We start from the raw sequence: 18,113 nt of genomic DNA, 5'->3' as shown, positions 1-18,113 counted from the left end.
GTGCTATTATGAAGTCAGGTCCCATTTGAAACAACTGGTGTTGTACAGCTCATTCAGACACCAGCACACATTTCTGCTCCCTACGACTCCTCAGAAGAGAAGACAGCACCTTGTGACAAGCTGCAGGAAAAGCAGCTGGAACAAGCCCAGCCGACTGAGGTGACATTGTGCAGGGCCAGCGTTGATTCTTCCCTGGATGTGCAACTCTGATTGACTGCAGGGAGAACAAGGATGCCTCCGCCTTAAAATGCAAACTAATACCATATCTGCCAATTTCATTCATCCATCCTAAACCTGCTCATTCAGGAAAACTACTTTCCCCTCTTCCCTCTTTATGTAGGCCAGGATAAGGGCAGCTGCTAAAACAACACTAGCAGATAAGGAACCCAGAGCTCCTTCACCTAGAGAGTTTTACAAGTACAGAATATTTATGATGTGGTCACTGAAAGGCATGAAATCTCTTCTTAGTCTCTCCCTCTACCAGCATCTCCATCAAGGACATGAGAAATCACTTCGGTTCAGACAACAGGCTATCATCTTTGTCTTTGAAGCAAAAATAGACAGACCCAAAGAGGAGGGGCAGGGGACAGAAAGGTGTGCGCACATCACTAAAAAGATTCCCAGAAAGAGGCAAGAAGGGGAGGCTGCTTCTTTCTCAAGTGAGCAACAGAGAGGTTTCAACTCCCTGTAACCTGCAGGGAATCATAAAAAGCACAGACTCCAAATGTTGAGAGACTAGCAGAGATTTTCCATGCCTAGAAATGGACTGGAGATGAACAGATTATGAAATTTGCAAGCAAAGAGCTCTAAATCTGAGACAAAAATGAATTAGCTCAGGACAAAAAGGGTTTGTATTTCACAGAGGCCAAGTAAACTGGTTCCCCAGCATACTGCCCTACTGTGACAGAAATGGCAATGTCATTGCAAATTTATGAACTAAGTCACGTACAGAAATATGGGAAGATAATTCATTGCAATGATCAAATCTCCAGGAACCCCTGCCTGCACTTAACAGCACTGGAAGTCACAGGCAAAACACCTACCTTTCAGATCCTCATCTTCAGTTGTGGTGTTACAGCTCTCTGTAGAACCCTGCACGGCAGAACAGAGCATTACCAGGCATCAGCAGTCAGGAGTTAGTAAATAATTTGATTTCTGATTGTTTTGTAAAGGAAGGCAGGGAAAGCATAAACACATAGGCAAAGGTGGCAGGGCCAGGATGACACAGCGAAGATTTGGATGAAAGCCGGCCAAATATTAAGCCAAACTCGATAGCATCACTGCTAAATGTCTGCACGTAGAAGCAAGTTCAAGCCATCCACGTAGAATTTTTATAAGAACAGAAGTAACCAAACTCTATCAAGTGAGATCAAATGGGAGTTGCTTCTTTTTGGAAGAAGAATAGCCACAAGAGCTTAGGAGCCCTTCCTTAGCTTTTCTCAAAGGAACAGTTCTCCTTTTCCCAAAGAAATAAATGGATGAGCACCTGTATCTTCTCATCCACTCCACCTAAAAGTGGTGGTTACACACCACTGTAGAAAAGAGATGATGATATTTGAACTGTTGTCCCTACTCAGGCTCTTCTAGAGATCTACATCCACATGACACCACCTTTCCAGTCTACTGCCAGCTGTATTCAGGAACATGCTACAAACCAAACACCAGAAAGGCAGAAACTGAACTCAGACACACAAAGGTGAGAATGTCGGAGAGAAGTTTCTCTGGCAACACTCCCATCCCTTACCTTTATGCCATCTGTAGCATTATGGACAACAGTTGTTTGAGGCTCCTAGGAAAGGATGGAAGAATCATTAAACTCCAGCTCCCGTGCCTTCTCTCATTTGCTTTCACTCCCCAGCAAGTGGAGAAAAGGTGACTGACACAAAAATCAAACCACAAATTCCAAACAGCACACATGTGCTCGCGTGCACGCACACAAACTTCCTGCACAGGTTTCCAGAAGAGAGACACTGTACTAAAAGCTACAGTCACAAGGAGACAAAGCCCCCAGCATTCCCTGCAATTACCCCAAATCCCCAATTTGCCTCCAGAGAAGAAGACCGGCACAAGTGCCAGAGAGCAGCACAACAGCCAGCCCTCTATGGCTGTCCATCAGGTAATGACTCTTCAGCAATGTCTTCACTGGAAAATGATTCAGAAGGTGGATGAAAGTAGGAAAGGGTAATACGGGGCTGGGGCCTTTGTCTCCTAGGTTTTGGGAAACTATGCCGGGTATCCTGTCCTTAAAAAGGGACATTCATAATTTCCTTATCAAACAAGGATAAGCCAGACCACATCAATGCCTTTCATCAGGAGTTGCTAAGGGAACTGGGCTGAAGAAAAAAAAAGGCTTGTTTGTCTACAGGTCTCTAAGGTGGGATCCAATTTCAATAATCATAATAATAAATAATTTAGAAAGGTTCCTTCAGTATCAAAACCATAATGAACAAAGCCAGTGAAGGGAGAGCAGAAAATTATGAAGTGTCCCAAGAGCCCTTTGCCCTATAACAAACAATGAGAACATCAAAATCCCACCATTCCACCCTCCAAAAAATTGCCAAATTCAACTCTCCAGTGACACACAACAAAGAGCAGATACAGGCCTATAGGTGCTAACCAGCTCCTGCTCATCCCTTCATTACCAGGACCAGGACCATTTCCTTCAGCTGCCATCCCTCTGGCAGGGTGGCTCAGCAAGGGCACCAGGACTGTGTTGGTGCAGTGATGTACACTCACCCACACTCCTCTGTCAGTCATTTCACTGCTGCTTGATCTCCCAGTGTGCTGAGGAGAACACACTGTGCTGCACTATAAACTGCACTATGCAAAGGGCACCCCATGAATTCTGCTCTACACTGCCCGTCAAACAGAAAATGCTAGCCCAGCAAGCCAGCTAGCTACAGAGGATCAAGCACACAACTGAGTAGGCCAAATAGACTGTCTAAGGCCTCCTCTGAATACCCTTTGCCTGCCCTTTTCTTCAGTGGTGTCCTGAAGTCCATCCTCAACTCTCTAAATGTTGGAGAGTGGATAGAGCTGGGCCACTCTTCTTCCAAACCAGCCTCCCCAAAGCCAGCAGGACCAGCTGAATGGGACACAAAACTATACAGGAATGGCACAAGGGGAAGTCCAGGCAAGCTGCAATCCTCACATCCCACCGCAGCTCTGCTTAGCACCCCCCGACCCCAAAGCCTGTGAAGCTGTGACCAGTACCCACAGCAGCACAGGGACACAGACAGAACAAAGCCAAAACACAAGCTAAAAAAGCAGCACAAGCAGCACTCGGGGTGGGGGGAAGGAGAGAAGGGGAGAGGACAGAGTCAAAATTAAACCAAACAGTTGAAAAAAAAAAAAAAGCGGTTGGGGAAGATACCATGGACGTCTGCACTGGGGGTGTTTCTTTTGCAGTGCTTACTATACTGGTTTTGTTGTTGCTCTGTGGCTGAGACAGAAAAACATGTTTTTAGTTCTCCTGCTGGGCAAGGACAGCAAGAAAAAAACAGCATTTCTTCAACTCCAACCACGTCCTCACACCCACCCCTCCCCACCATCTCAGACAAGAAGAGGGAGGAAGGAGGAGTGCTGCCCAGGCTGTTGGACATCATCCTTACCTCAGAGGCAACAGATGTTGCAAGGGAAGTACCAAACCCCAAATGTGCATGGACTGCTATAAGGACGGAAAATGGAAGGGGAAAAGGTAGCAGCCTAAAGGGATGGGGGAAATCTTGGAAGCAGCACTAACAAAAGTATTTGGTGAAGAAGAATGGGAAATGACATCAGTCCCAAGAGAAAGACTACGAAAGTGACAGAGGCACAACTCCCAAGGTGCTGCCTCAAACAAAGGACAAATGGGAGTTGTGACTGAGAAGTACCAGAGTGCCCAGAAACAGTCCTAAATATGAGATGATGTTGAAACTCCCAGTGAATCTACTTATGTAAGAAAACACATGGTCAGGCCTGCAGAAAAGGCAGAGAAAAGGTGAGGTATTGTGCATTATGTCCCTGCTGTGTTTTGAATTATAAAAACTTATAGGGCCAAAATATGGAAAAATGAAGGGGAATGCCTGCGAGGAAAGGTCTTTGCAATTCCCCAGCAGAGAGTTCTCTGGATGGCGCCCTGTAGTTTTTCCATCTTTTCCCTCTTCTGTTTCTTGTAGTCGTGGTTAAGAATAGGGTTTCTGTTCCCTGCATTCACACAGCACAACAGTGAGGTAGTCACCAGCTTGTTGCAAAGAAATGTCCCACTATAATGTATGTCAGTTCAGTTGGGAATGAACAAACTTTGCCTCAAGGAAGAAAAACGTATGCCCGCTACTACATGTTTCCTGGCCAAGAAATCCAGTCATTTTTAGGGGATGTAAGCCCACAGTTTACACTGCAGCATAACCCCTACACCAGCTGTGTAGCACTCATGCTGACAGATACCAGCAACAATGTCAAAACACACAGTACAAGAGACTCGCTCAAACTCCTTGGTCAAGGAGTGAGGGTGACTGGAGCTGAGCTCACACAGCAAGGTGACCTTATTGCAGTTGCTCTTTATTCCACCGTTCTTGAGGAGTGCAACTCGCACTGCACAACTGCCACCATCACCCAGTCAATAGCACAAAGAATGCACGAGTCAAATGTTGAGATGGAAAACATCTGCCAAAAGTTTAATTAAATCAACCAGAGAAAGAGCCTTTGAGGTTGAAAATTTCGCAGACCACTAATACTTCTGTTTTCCTTTGCAAGCAGCATGCTTTGGCTTAGCTACCTCTTTAGAAAGGGGAGAGAGGGCAAAGAAAAGGATGATGAGGCAGGTGGAAAGAGGGATAAGTGAGAGGGAGAGACAGTAATGAATGCTTTAAAAGTTAATGGGGAAATAAAAAGAACATGTGACATGCTCATTCCCCAAAACTAAAAAAGGAGAAACTTCTCAAATTATTTATTGCCTCTTTCTATACAATCTCACATTATCCTAAGACCTTGGCCTTCCAAGAGCTTTGCTTTCTGCATCTTATTCCCAGCCTGATGGCACAAGAGATGACAGGCTGCTGTGGGAACAAGGAAGCAGATGGACCTGAAAAAATGAACCCCAAGCTACTACATCCACACAGCACTGAGGTTCCTGTATGTCTTCAAAACCAGTGATCCTAATGCAGAGAACTAACTTCCAAACCACTCACAGCGAGGCAAAGCACAACTCATTTTTTTTTTAGTTCGCTGGGATGAGAAGACAAAGTTTACACAAAAGAAGGTATACAAAAATGCTTTTGATGTCTTGGAAGGCTTTATACATGAGATCAAATAGGAAAAAACATCTAGAAAGCCACTATTCTGAAGAAAAAAGTTAATAGCAGCTTTATGGTGTGGGATGTCACCTTACAAAGCACAAACCCACACACACCCAGAACATGCAGCCTGCCCTCCAAGCTGCACTGAGCACTCAGTTCATCCATCATGCTCCTCCCTGACCAGTGACAGAAAAAGAGCATCATACTTGCCAGTCAAGTAGTACATCTGCCATTCACATAGTATTCTACTCCATGACAGAGTTCCAAGAGGTAAGAGGTAAAAGGCTAAACACACTTCATAGTTCTTTATCTGAATGGAGGTATTTGATGTTATCTGATGTACAGAGCTTCTCACACGTACTTCTGTCTTCTGGCTTTCTAGCCAACTACCCTTCAATGGAAAAGACTGGTGTGCCTGATCCCAAGCCCAGGGTAAACAAACAGCTCTTACACCTCTTTCCCCTCCTGCTCCCAGCCAACATCTGCGTCACTGGGCAGGCTGTGATCCTTGGTAACTCACAGCAGCATAGCTCAGGTTAAAAGAGGCCAATTCACCCAAAAAGGTGCCAGGCCCTTCTGAAGATCCATGTAACACTATTAGTTTTGGCACAGCATTTGGCAATGTTTCCTGAGCTAGACAAGAGACAGACAGACAGGCACAAACAACACAGGGTGCAAGAGAAAGAAAACAGACCATTGATCATATTGCTAGGGACACACACTTCTGGCAAACCACAGAATGTAAGTACCGACACGTGGGCTGTCTCTGGTTATTTAGCCGCCTGCACTGCTTCTATGTTTTCTACAGCTGACATTTGCACCGTTTCTATATCTCAACTGCTTTAAAACAACACACAGAGGGAATCTGAGTCCTGTTGGCAGTGGGCAGATAGGCAAGGCTAGAAGAGCACAAAGAACTCTTGCCCTGATAACTCATAAAGGCAGGGCTGGTGAAAAGCGTGACCCAAGCATCAGATGTTCCAAGCAGTACTTAGGGATTACATTTTGTGTTTACACCATGTTTAGCTATCACTGAAGGAGGAAGAAGGGAAATATCTTCCAGACAGTAACACAGAAATCATTCTGTCTTCTCAGTACTACAACATTCCTGTTCCCATCTGCAGTAGTGAGAAACATTTTCTGTTCTTTTCCTGTCTAAAGGAGACAACACCATCACTAATTTTGTACTTCAGTTACTGTTCGTACCCCAGTGTACAGACACAGGTGTTACCTAATAGGCTGTATATGAGCCTTTATAATATGGCACTGGGCAATTTTCTCCTTGCTCCTTTCAGAATAGATTTGACTACTTTTCTAACATATTCTAAAGATGTCAAACATCTGGATGGATGAAAAACAAAATGAATAAGACAGGAGGTAGTTATTGGGTATTTGGTCATGCTGGGAAACATAAATGAGATCAAAACAAAAGGAAGTTTTGGATAAGGGCTCTGACAAACCTTTCCAATAAGAATGCTAAAAAAAAAAAAGGAGTGACCGACAGCTCTGAGCTGCCCAGCAGTGCTGTGCTCACACATTTCATCTGTACAGCAGAGCCCCATCGCTCTCTGCCACATTTGGAGCGACTCCCATTTTGTTCTACAATGCAGGGCTCCTAACAACGATGACTGCACCGATACCAGGCAAAGCACCTGCTCCTCTTTTTGGCAACTCTGCATCAGAATGACAAAGCCCCACGCCCAGGCCAGGCACACACCTGCCCCACTGAGCCCAGGAGAACAACTGCCTTTTTTATTTCACGCTCCGATCAGACACTGACAGCAGGCAAGGTCAAACTGCATTTCCATCAGCGGATTTTCCACACAAAATGGGAACTGTGTGTCTGGCCGGGGGCCAGATGATCACAGGGCCCTTTTAGTGAGGACATGGACCTTTCAGTGCACAATGACTCCCCGCCACCACCCCCCTGCACAGACATGCTATGTAGGGTGATGAGCACAAGCCGAGCGTGCATGGCATGAGAATGGCGGACGCACGAATCGCAGGCAGCTTACGGGAGGTGCTCACCATCAAATGCACACTGGAGCTCGACTTCCTTTTCTGGACACACCATTGAGAGAGGGAAAGAGAAGGGAAGAAAGGAGATGAGAAGAAAAGCACAGAAACTGTTCACACATTAGTGTGCCAGCGAGGGCCCCCCTGCCAATAACGCTCCCCTAGGGCAGGTATAAGCAGCGGCAGAAAGGCACAGACACACAGCAAGGAGCAGTCAGAAGTTGAAGAGCACTGCTACACACCAGGGGAAAGGGCAGGGAGGAAGAGTCCCATTCACTCAAACACTGAAGTCAAAGCGCAGGTGCCCCATACACTGATAATAAAAGGAGAGAAGAGGGAGGAATAAATGTACAAGACACTGGGATGCAAGCGGAGTCTATATGTGCTTTCCCACTTCAGAAAACCGTGCAGCTTGTTCATCAACACTGAAAAAGTGAGCAGTAAAATTCCAGTCATTCACATTGTATAAGAAGCAAGAGTGTGTTTGCAAGTAGACTCGGGGTGGGAAGGAGACCACAGTGGGAGAGGTGTCCTCAAGGGCTTCAGGAAAAGGGAAACTTTTGTGCATAGCAGCAGAAAGGATCCCTTACAAAGAAATTAGGGCTCACTGGAGAGGCAGGATGCACCCATGCTCAGACACAGAGGAAAAGCAAGAAAGGCAACAAGGCACTCAACAGCCAGAACACCTTGCACTCTCAGATACTGGGAGAACAAACAGTGAGCAACGCTCAAGCACTACCCAGCTTTCCAGGAATTTATTCTTGCTCCAAAGACATCTTCAGTCATCTTCAATGACACCTTCACACCAAACATCACTTTCCAAGAAACCAGGCTCAGCAGCTTTTCTCTGCTCATTCATGACACTCCCAGTGTCTCACTCTGTCCACACCGCATCCAGCAGGTCTCTCAGCATTACAGTTTCTCGCCCCTATCAACTCTGCATAAACTTTCTACCTGCTGCTCTCTTTCTGTGCTACGTAAGCTTTCAAGCCCACTGATTTGTTGATTGATCTTCCACTTCATGGAGGAAACACAGAGCTTGCCATTCATCACCTGCCCTACAGCCTTCTGATTGATTCCATTTCCTTTTAAGTCCATTTTAACTTCTCCACAGTGTTCCCTCAAGCTAGAGCTAAGATGGGATGTACCACCAGCACGTGAATACAAAGCTCAGACTACCCCCAACTCAGAGGAATCCTTGTTTCCAGTCACAACAGGGAATTCATGACTGGGAAAAGATGAAATTCACACCAAGTGAGAAACTGCTTCAAAACTCAAGTTATTTTTAATGTATCCTATAAGTTGTAGCAGACAGAGACACTGCAGGGATACTTTTCTGTAAGGAGGAAAGCAACAATTGATGTTTCAGTAGATTTTCAATGAGTTACAGAAACAAGAAAAAGTGGAAAATGCTGAGAGAACCTAAAGTTCTTCACAGAGGGAGAATCAACCAATCCATACAGAAAACAATCACCCTCCTATTTCTCTCCTTTGGAGCTAAAGGCAAAAATAACACTGACACAGCTTGAAACGGAAATCTCTGCAGAGCAGATTTTAATTAAAGTACAACCTAAACTTAAAGCAGCTTTGGTCTATTAACATGATATCACAGTCTGTGGAAATCCCAGAAAGCACATCATTTCTGGCTAGGCGGTGAGTGAGGAGACCAGAGTATGCGAGTGCTATTACAACTCAGGACAGGCCAGACAACACCAACAACAGGCACTGACATTAAGTGTTAAAGCACCAAAACCTAGTTAAGTTAAAATAAACAAATGAAAGTTTCTAACAGCAAACCAGTCTCACAGTTCCCTCTGTAAGAGCCAGCTGGGTCATCTTTCCAAGACCAGATGAGTAAAACTTACTTTTCTTCTTGCAGTGTGACTGCAACTTATGAAGAAAATAAGGTAACAGAAGCTTGCTTACTAATAGGTCTCTCTCTCTCTCCATGACAGCTACCTCTCCAAGTGTTTTTAGGCAATACAGGGACATTGTAAGGAGCAGGAAAAAACTGCTAAAGAAGATCTACCTTACAGTAAAGTACTTCACTGATGACTTGAAAGATTTCCCTGAATCTAAACAACAAAACATTCTCCCAAATTACTATGCATTAAGTTTTCCTCTCAGACTCAGGTATCAATATTCTATTTGTGTTAAATTCAGGTGATCTCCTCATAAAAGAGGAGCAGTTTCTCTACAGTTAAATTTAAAGAATCTCACTTCAGGTAACAATAAGCTCAAGTCAGCAGATGACAGAACATAACCTGAATAATCCCCGTCTCTTCAGCATATCTGCAATACTAGAAAGAAGAAGCATAAACTCTTCTGAGCACCTACAGAAAACACAATGAATACTAGAAGATCCTAAGGGGAGTGACTGCAGTAAAGATTCCACTCAGGACTCAGTGTAGGAAAAAAATAAGTTAAACTCAAAGTCAGTTGGTGAGAGGCAGCCTGAACTAGCAGCTGTGGAGGCCTATTTCCACCTTCACTTTTGTCCTTCTGTGTGATGCTGAGTGAATCATTTTGTCTCTGTAAATCCATTTTTTCTCCTGCCCTTTGTCAGCTTGTCTATTTAAATTGTAAGCTAAGAGGCAGGGATTTTCTGCTTAGGCATCAATACAGTATTAAGCACATTGGACCCTTGATCTCAGCTGGAGTTTCTAGACATTACAACAATACAGTGCAAAGAGTGAATGCATCAAAGGTGCGTAAAATGCCTTATTGGATGTCAGCACTTAAAACAGACCTGAAGTGCTCACTCTGAGCATTCTGCATAATGCTATTCAGCATAAAACTGGTGTTCAGGTGAACCCGGGTTCTCCTCATTTAGCTTCAGCATAACAATCTAATTTACACAATATGGTTTCAAGATCATGTACAATACACAGACAGAATTAGGAGCATTAACTCGTGTTGATCACTGCATGGATGTTACTTGACCCTCACAGATTTGAAGATAGATAATTTTTGAGGACTCCCTGTTAGTTCATTGTGCTGCTGTGCTTTTCATCCAAGGCTTTTTATCACTAACTGGTTTCTCAGAAGCAAGGACAGCTTACAGAGCGCTCCTGTCTTCCCCACACACTTTTCTATTGAGCAAAGTGCAAGGAAGTATCCACTAGGCATGAAATGTACACTTATTGCAATATGCCTTACAAACAGCAAAACAAATGGTGTATGGTGCCTCTCTGCAGTTATGTAAGACTAAGGGAAGGCTTTACAATATTACAAAATTAACCTTGTTACAATAAAATGTTTTGGTTTTTTTTACTCCTCCAGTTGAGTTCTCTTTTCAGCCATGCTGCTAGTCAGCATTTCCTGCCAAAGAAGACTGTGCATGCAGTAGAAAGACAAGGTAAATAGTAAACAATTTTGGCAGAGCACTGCAAGTGAATGCTGTTGAACCTTTTTATATCCCACAGAATTCCACACACGTTTCTATTCATATAAAACTGGGCCTGAAAAATATTATTAGTATCATTTTGTATTCTCAGACCTAATTGTTCAGTAAAAAAACAACATGAAAAGAAAATGAATCTGACAATGAGCTTAGAGAAGATCTAATTTTGAAATAATTACAATTATATCCTTAACTAAAAATAGCAATTTGTGCATTAGCATATTCTGATTACAAAGATGGCTCTGAGAAGCTCTCCAATGACTGGAAACAAATGCATTCTCTCACACCGGAAGAAAGGGAAATTCCCCTTTGGAAGAAAAAAGAGCATGGTTGTTTGAAGTGCTGCCCAGAGACAAAACCAACAGCAGGACTATGACACGACTACAGGGAGATTCTGACAAGGTCAGAGAACAGACATTCAACAGAAAGTGTCCTTAATCTTCATCCAGTTGTCTGCCCCTGCTCATTCCTTAACCCCTCCCTCACCTTCACTGGACAGTAAATCCAGATTACAGGCAGAAATAGGAACAAGATAGAAAGTAGACTTGACATGAAACGATGCAAAATAAAGTTAAGAATGGCAGCTGCACAAATGTTGCTCATAAATGCAGAATCATAAAAAATACCTGGAACCTACAGTGCTGGCCCACAAGATATCTGGTATGTTACATGGCTCTGTAATTCGTCAGTATCTTCTATAGCCTCGCTTTCTGGATTTGAAAGCAGAAAAGCATATTCCTTTAGTATCAAACCTGGACCTTCCTTGTTGCTGCTCCATCAGCTTGGATCCAAATTATGCCTGAAGAAAGTAAGGGCAGCACTACCAACAAAGGTTTGATGAGCAGGAACAATTTAAGATTCAAGGCAGTTTAAATCATTCATTATTTAAGATAACGGAAAAGTTCTCAAGTGCCAAGCTGATGAAATATCTGCCAATTAGCAGAATTAGTACTTTAAATAGAAGCAGCAGTGCAGAACAAAAACCAGGAATGCTTCAAGTAGGCACACAATGAACTTGCTAGAGGAGAGGGTCATCCACAAAGGAATTAATCAAAATGAAATTCATCAAATGTCAACAACTGTGGACACACTTATATTGGAATAAAAATGTTTCCTTTCTGTCCTCTCCTTCTGATTTAAGCTCTTTTTTCCCCTGTTCAAAAATGTCTGATGCAAGTAAATGTGTGCATCCTCACTGATCCAGCATGTTACACTTGCTTCAGCTAACAAGTCAGTTTCACAGAAACAAATAAAACCTGTGTTCATTTCTTCCAGCTGGCATACTATATGAGCACTGTGCCCTTGTCACGACATATGGCTACAGTGCATCTCTCTCATCATTTATCCTAAATCAGCAGCAACCTTCTTCACTTCGCATCATATATTCACTAACAGATATATGCGGGGAACTCTTGTGAATACTGCACAGGAAAGGCATATAAGCCTCACTTAAACTTGCCTAATACCATGTGGTATAAATTTCAACTCTATTTGTGTTGGGGCTCTATATAGGGCTCTAGCATAAATACCTCTGAGTACCAGATGAAGATAGGAAAAAATGCCATGAACAGAAAGCAAATTATGAAAACTGATTATACCTTCCTCTCAAAAGGTTTGGAGCCAATAGTTTTTACAGTAGTGTATCATCAGTTCACAGCAGAAATGCTGTGTTCATTTCACCTACTGCGTATAAATCTGACAGTGCTTTTGTGGAACACAGGAGCTCTGTCACAACAGTTTTTTCCTTATCAAGAAAAACCAAGGGAGAAACTAAAATATTTTCTTACAGATATCTACGATGAATTAATTTCTAAAATATTAAAAAAATAATTAAAGGAAGAGCAAGGAAAAAAAGCAGAAGTCTTGATATCCAGTACGAACGCAAGAAACAGCCACATAACATGTGGTCAGCAGAAAACTACAGCTGAATATTCAGCGTACACTTGATCTAAATCTACATCTGATGTAAAATCTTATGCAGGAAGTGGGAGTAATAAAGACACCACAAAGATGAAAGTGCATTTGGTGCTCAAGTCATTCTGCACTACTGCAAACAGAAAAACATAGAATAGTCCACTACAGGCAATGCAGGACCAGATGCTCACTAACAAAACCCATCTCTGGGCACAAGTTTTAGTTAATTAGATTGAGAAAAATGTGGCTAAGATGACATGTTTCCTGCATATGGAACAACACACAAAACACCTCACAGCAGTGAGGCCACCAAGCAAAGTGACTGGCACAGAGACTGCTCCACAGAAGTCAAATATACCAGTGCCAACTCAGAGAAGCAAATACAAGGGGAAAAAAGGCTACATTTCCATGAGGTGACTACTGGGAAACAAGAGCTTACAGGTGGAAAGTAACTTAGAGGAAAAGGATACTTCTGTGATTACATGTGTCCTTCAATGAAGGTATACAATGTATACTATTGTAACTACAATATATCTACACAGAGGCCTACTCCCACTCTGCCCTGCCCAACTTGAACACGGCAGGGCAGTGACCTGTACTTTAACATGCCTTCGTTTTCAAGTAAGACGGTTCTAAAGCATAATTTTTAGACAGAAATATACAGCGTATCTCTGAGCTATAAAACTCAATAAAAACAAGGACTCAAAAGCCTCACCTGAATTTAGATACTATTTGGGGAAAGCTGGAAGCTTAACTCTTCACAAAGCCCTCAGCTGAGGCAGAAACATGTGGCACCAGGTGACGTTTCCCTTTGGCACCACTCGGGGTCATACTGCAGAACAGGATTTCTCTAACAGTTAGGAGCAAGGAAACTGCACATAAACACTTGACTGCAGGTCTCTCACCCCCACGAGAAGACAACAACTCCACTCAGTGTGTATGGAAAATGCTATGCCTTCAAACCCAGCTGCCACGTTATTACTACTGTGATACTACCACATGCCTTGAGAAGAGCTGAAGAATACTTCAAATCATCTGGAAAAGTAAATCCAGTTTTACTTCATTCAAAAGAGGAAGATGTTGTGTTCTAAGCAAATAGCACAACACACACTTTTTACGAACAGGAAGCATCTTCCAATTGTAAAGGTCTCCTTGTCTTTATCGTAATGTTTTCCTTATCTACAGATGTGACATACTTGCTGTATTAATGTGCATGTGTTTGATACATGTCTCTACAAAAGAGGAAGACGTGTAAAGGCACAAGAATTCATCCTTGTAGGCACATTTCAAAATATGAGTATGTTAGAGCAAAATCCACATTAGTTTTGGGGCAAAAAATCCCAATGGCTTGGGCAATGCTGTTGGGACAGACCATAGCAGAACTGCAAGAACGAAGATTACATTAGAACAGTCCTCAAAATAAATGTCACTCCTCTGAAGCCATTTTTCCAGTAGTCTCCTTTTAACTGTGAGTCCTCTGGAAATGGAGCCTCATTAAAATGGAAAAGGGCTAAGAGAATGGGAGATAAGCGTGCTGGTCCTGCAGCGTACATGTCAATCCCCAAAGCAGGGGCATAATGAAGACTGTCCACAGCGCAAAACCAGGTGAGGTATTTTCTGCTTAACAGTTGCGAAGAAAGGTTTCAGCTTCAAATGGAATCACAAGCAAATAAAACAAACACATTCTTTTCATGAGGAAGACAGTTATTCTTTAGAACTCTTAATAGAAGATGCTGCTTGGGCCAATGTCCACTCCACTAACAGATCAACTACAAAAGGATGATTATGCACACAAACAGTGAAACTGAAATGAGGAAAAAGTAATTCTCCTCCAAAGGGAGTAAGAGAGAGCCTAGACTTCAGGGATGGTAGCTGAACTCTGACACAAATTTCAGGTTCCACTCTGTCCAAACAGGAATATCTGAAGACTTTTCCCTCCCTTCCCAAACCTTCAGTATCTGCCAAAGGAGGGAGACAAAGATTTCCATAGGATTTGGTGGATATCATCAGCAACTGATAGTTGCTGTGTGCGAATACTATACCCAGTGCATTCTGCACTGAGTCAGAGGTGTGTGTCACACTTGAGCAGATCTTTGGTCTTTTAAGTCATTACCTTGTCAAGTTTGCCATACTTCAGAGAAAGGGGAAAAAGATATTTTGCACCTAGCTTGTTGTGTGACATCTATGGTGCATGTAAGGAACATCCCACCCAGGGCTCCATTACTATACAGTGATCATATCAACCCAAGCCACAAGACAGGGCTGTGGTTTTACCCTGTAAAGGAATGGAGAAAGTGGCTGCCTTCTGTTCAGGTAGTGGGAGAGACAGTGAAATGGGAAAGCAAGAACTTACCTTCACTCCATCTGATTTCTTGTTCAGCAGGCTTTTGGCAGCTGTGGACAGAAGCAGAAGTAGGTCAGTTTTTGATTTTTAAACTTGTCTCTCTCCTCACTTCCCTCAAAACTGCACAAGACTTCAGAAGGATGGTCATCCTGCTAATCTCCCCCTAACAGCAACAGCACTGGAAATCAGGCCCAGTCAGCCATCATCCTGGTAGCAGAAAGACACCATTCCATTCACTGTGCATCTTTACTGGGCAAAAATCCTTCTGCTATTAGAATTTCAGCAACACCAACTCTGAAAAGAGACTTTAGAGCTCCTCTGCTTCAATTCTCTACTGGCACACTGTGACTCTGAATCCAGGAGTGCCAGCAGTTACAGGGGGGAAAGCTAGAAAAATCTACCAGATCTCTGCAAGAGGGACAAACCTTACCCTCTAGTACAGCTATTTACATAAGATATTGCTTACAAAGGGGACACTGATAATGCAGAGGCCTCCTAATCACCACCATACACAACAACACTGGGGGAATGTCTGGGTTATCAGAAATGGAAGACTGGAGAAGTGCAAAAGGCAGAGTCTGACAACTGTTAAAAAAGAAAGAGAAAAGAGACAGGAACTAGGCTGAAGTTCTTCATGTTAAGATAAATACGCTCTGCTGTGCTCAACCCAAACAACTGGCATTAGTCATGAGAGTATGATAAGCATAGACAGGGAACAGCAAATGCCTGGCTGAGGGCATACTTGGAACTGAAGAAGGAATTGCTCCATCTATTACATGAAAGTGAGATGTTGGCATTGACTCTGTCAACAGTGAGACCCCATCTATAAAGCTCAGCTATTAAAAAATATATGTGTATATATGTGTGTGTGTGTGTGTGTGTGTGTGTGTGTGTGTGTGTGTGTGTGTGTGTAGTTTCCCTACTTATGAAGATCACGTAGTTGTTTTAATTCCTACTGCACACTAAACAGCTTGCTAGAGACCTGCTGGACCAACACACTGACACCTCTACTAAGCAGCTGCCAGGAAATATATGCATTCAGGGACTTGACCTGAATTTTTGCCCATGCAGTTCTAAAGCCTAAAAGGGAAGGCAAGTAGTAAAACAACGTTCACATGACTGCTGAAATACTTCACTCACCAGGAATGACCAACCCATGCAAAGTGTTCAGCCTCTCTCCAGAACCAGCAGCATCAACAAAAGTTCCTTTTGCAGCATTCAAGCAATTGCAGAAATTTTCTGTCAAAGCGCTTCCCACCCTGACTTTCCTGCCACACAACCCTACAGATATGGATCGGCTACATGGTATCAATAGAGCTGGTGCAAATTTTCCTCCTCTTAGTTCTACAACATAATGCAGATACAAACCCAGTTACCTGCCTTCATCCTGGCCCTCAAACCATCCCAGAACACCAGAAAAAAGGCTCAGGCAGACATTCTCTGAAACTGATTTGTCAGAACACAGTGCTCCAATGAGCACATGTAAAGGTGGGCAAATTGTCCCAAGCAACTCATCTGCACTGCAAGTCTCTTTCCAGACTGTACAGCTACAGAAATACTGCAAGAAATTCAACAGATGAGCTCTTGCCACCTTCAGATGAAGGATATCAGCTCAATTCCACACGGTAATGAGAAGGAGAACAAGGTGGCACTGAGGTCAAAACAGGTCCAGCATTTAACACACACATGTATCAAAGCACCTCACACAACAGCTGCTGAAAGCATGTAAACCATTATGACTTTACAACACTTCAGAAAGAGTAAAGGATGGTACATCCTCAAAGTGAGAAAAAAAAACCCAAAATCTGTGTATTCTAATTTCTATTTCTAATTCCAGGCAAAAACAAACTACACTCTGCTTTCACAGGCTTTTCTGGTACAGAGGGCAACAACAGGGAGCAAGTAAGAGAAATTAACTGCTCCAGACTAAGCAGCCTTATATCCTTCTATCAAGGAGCATAGATAACCTATAAAACAGCTGTTGACCATGTTTAAGAAAGTATCTACAATTAAAGGCATTATTTAGCAACTACTGCCCATATCTAAATATCATGAGAAAGCCCATCAAACCACATTTCTTCCTGTAAGAGAATAATAAATTCAGAGAAACTCTTCTCTGCCAGCTAGCACCATCTCTAAAGGAGAAGTATAAAACTACCCAATAGTGGCTACTGCTTCCATCAGCAAAGCAGCCAGCTTAACACTGCCACGATGGCTTTTCAGGTGCAAGTCAGTAGTGTCCGTTTAAACACAGCAGGATGATTTCCCTGAAAAGCAGGGAGTTGCTGCCCTATGTTTCCTATCCCCATTTCGGTTTCTTGGCAATCCCATTCCTCTTAGATTCTCCACTGAGTTGTTAAAGAAATTTGCTGGAACAGCAGCAGTGCCTGGCAATTGCATGGGAACATTATGCTCTGGCATTTATTCCCCACCAAGACTACAGTCATTCTGTAATGACTCTACAATAGAATAAAGGAAGTTTTGTGAAGACCAGTCACTCCAAAACACTTTTTTAAACAAGAAAAGAAAAACTATAACCAGATGGAAAGGCAGATAAAACCTCCCAAACATTCAGGCAACACAAATCTTTACATGGTCTGGACCCACAGGATCTCTAGACATAGCACAAACCTTCCTTTCTACACAGTTCCTATCACCAGGCACTGTACATGTCAATAGCATAGTGAAGGTACTTGCAATGCTTTGGGAAAGTCTCAAAGGTCTGGAGGAACACTTTGATCTCCCATCAAAACCCAAATGGTTCTCAAAGAAAGATTAATGGAGGTAACAAGCATTCATTAATACTAGAGCCTGAAATACACAACCCAGTGGTATCCTCTTGGCAGGAGCTAAAGAGCTCCCAGTTTTCCAACTAATGAATAACGGAGAAATTGTGTGTGTTGCCTTCCTTCAGGATTTCTTCCTCTACCAGCCTCAGAAAACTAAAGCATTCTCCAAGAGGAGGATTTACAAAAAGCCAAAACCCAGCCTTATCATTTGTGATGTTTTCACACATCTGCCCACCTACTGCAGAAATTTCACATCCTGAAAGATGGCCACCATGCAAGTGTCTACACACACAGAGTGCAGAGCCTAAGAGGATCAAGACTATCTGAGCACCGATCTCAGAGACTGATGTTACAGGCCATCTGAAATTTAA

General features: G+C 43.0%; 1 protein-coding gene across 50 annotated transcripts in view; it reads right to left on the bottom strand.

Annotated features, from left to right (window-relative positions):
* Positions 1 to 18,113, bottom strand: part of CAMK2G (calcium/calmodulin dependent protein kinase II gamma) — a 120,577-nt gene that overhangs the window by 11,280 nt on the left and 91,184 nt on the right. For 11 of the 50 annotated variants that reach the window (XM_085554293.1, XM_085554294.1, XM_085554301.1 and 8 more), the window contains 5 exons: positions 14,963 to 15,003; positions 7,305 to 7,337; positions 3,374 to 3,442; positions 1,745 to 1,789; positions 1,044 to 1,092 (listed from right to left, as the gene is read on the bottom strand). In XM_085554293.1, coding sequence (XP_085410419.1) covers positions 1,044 to 1,092; positions 1,745 to 1,789; positions 3,374 to 3,442; positions 7,305 to 7,337; positions 14,963 to 15,003 — 237 coding nt within the window. The remainder of the gene's footprint in view (positions 1 to 1,043; positions 1,093 to 1,744; positions 1,790 to 3,373; positions 3,443 to 7,304; positions 7,338 to 14,962; positions 15,004 to 18,113) is intronic. The other 39 variants (XM_085554299.1, XM_085554306.1, XM_085554307.1 and 36 more) reach the window with 7 other exon arrangements.

Source organism: Coturnix japonica, chromosome 8 (genome assembly GCF_054131305.1).
Source record: "Coturnix japonica strain WE chromosome 8, WE-NBRP24, whole genome shotgun sequence".
Taxonomy (NCBI): Eukaryota; Metazoa; Chordata; class Aves; order Galliformes; family Phasianidae; genus Coturnix; species Coturnix japonica.
Note: the sequence above shows the minus strand (reverse complement) of the source record. Positions and strands in the feature narration are given on the sequence as shown.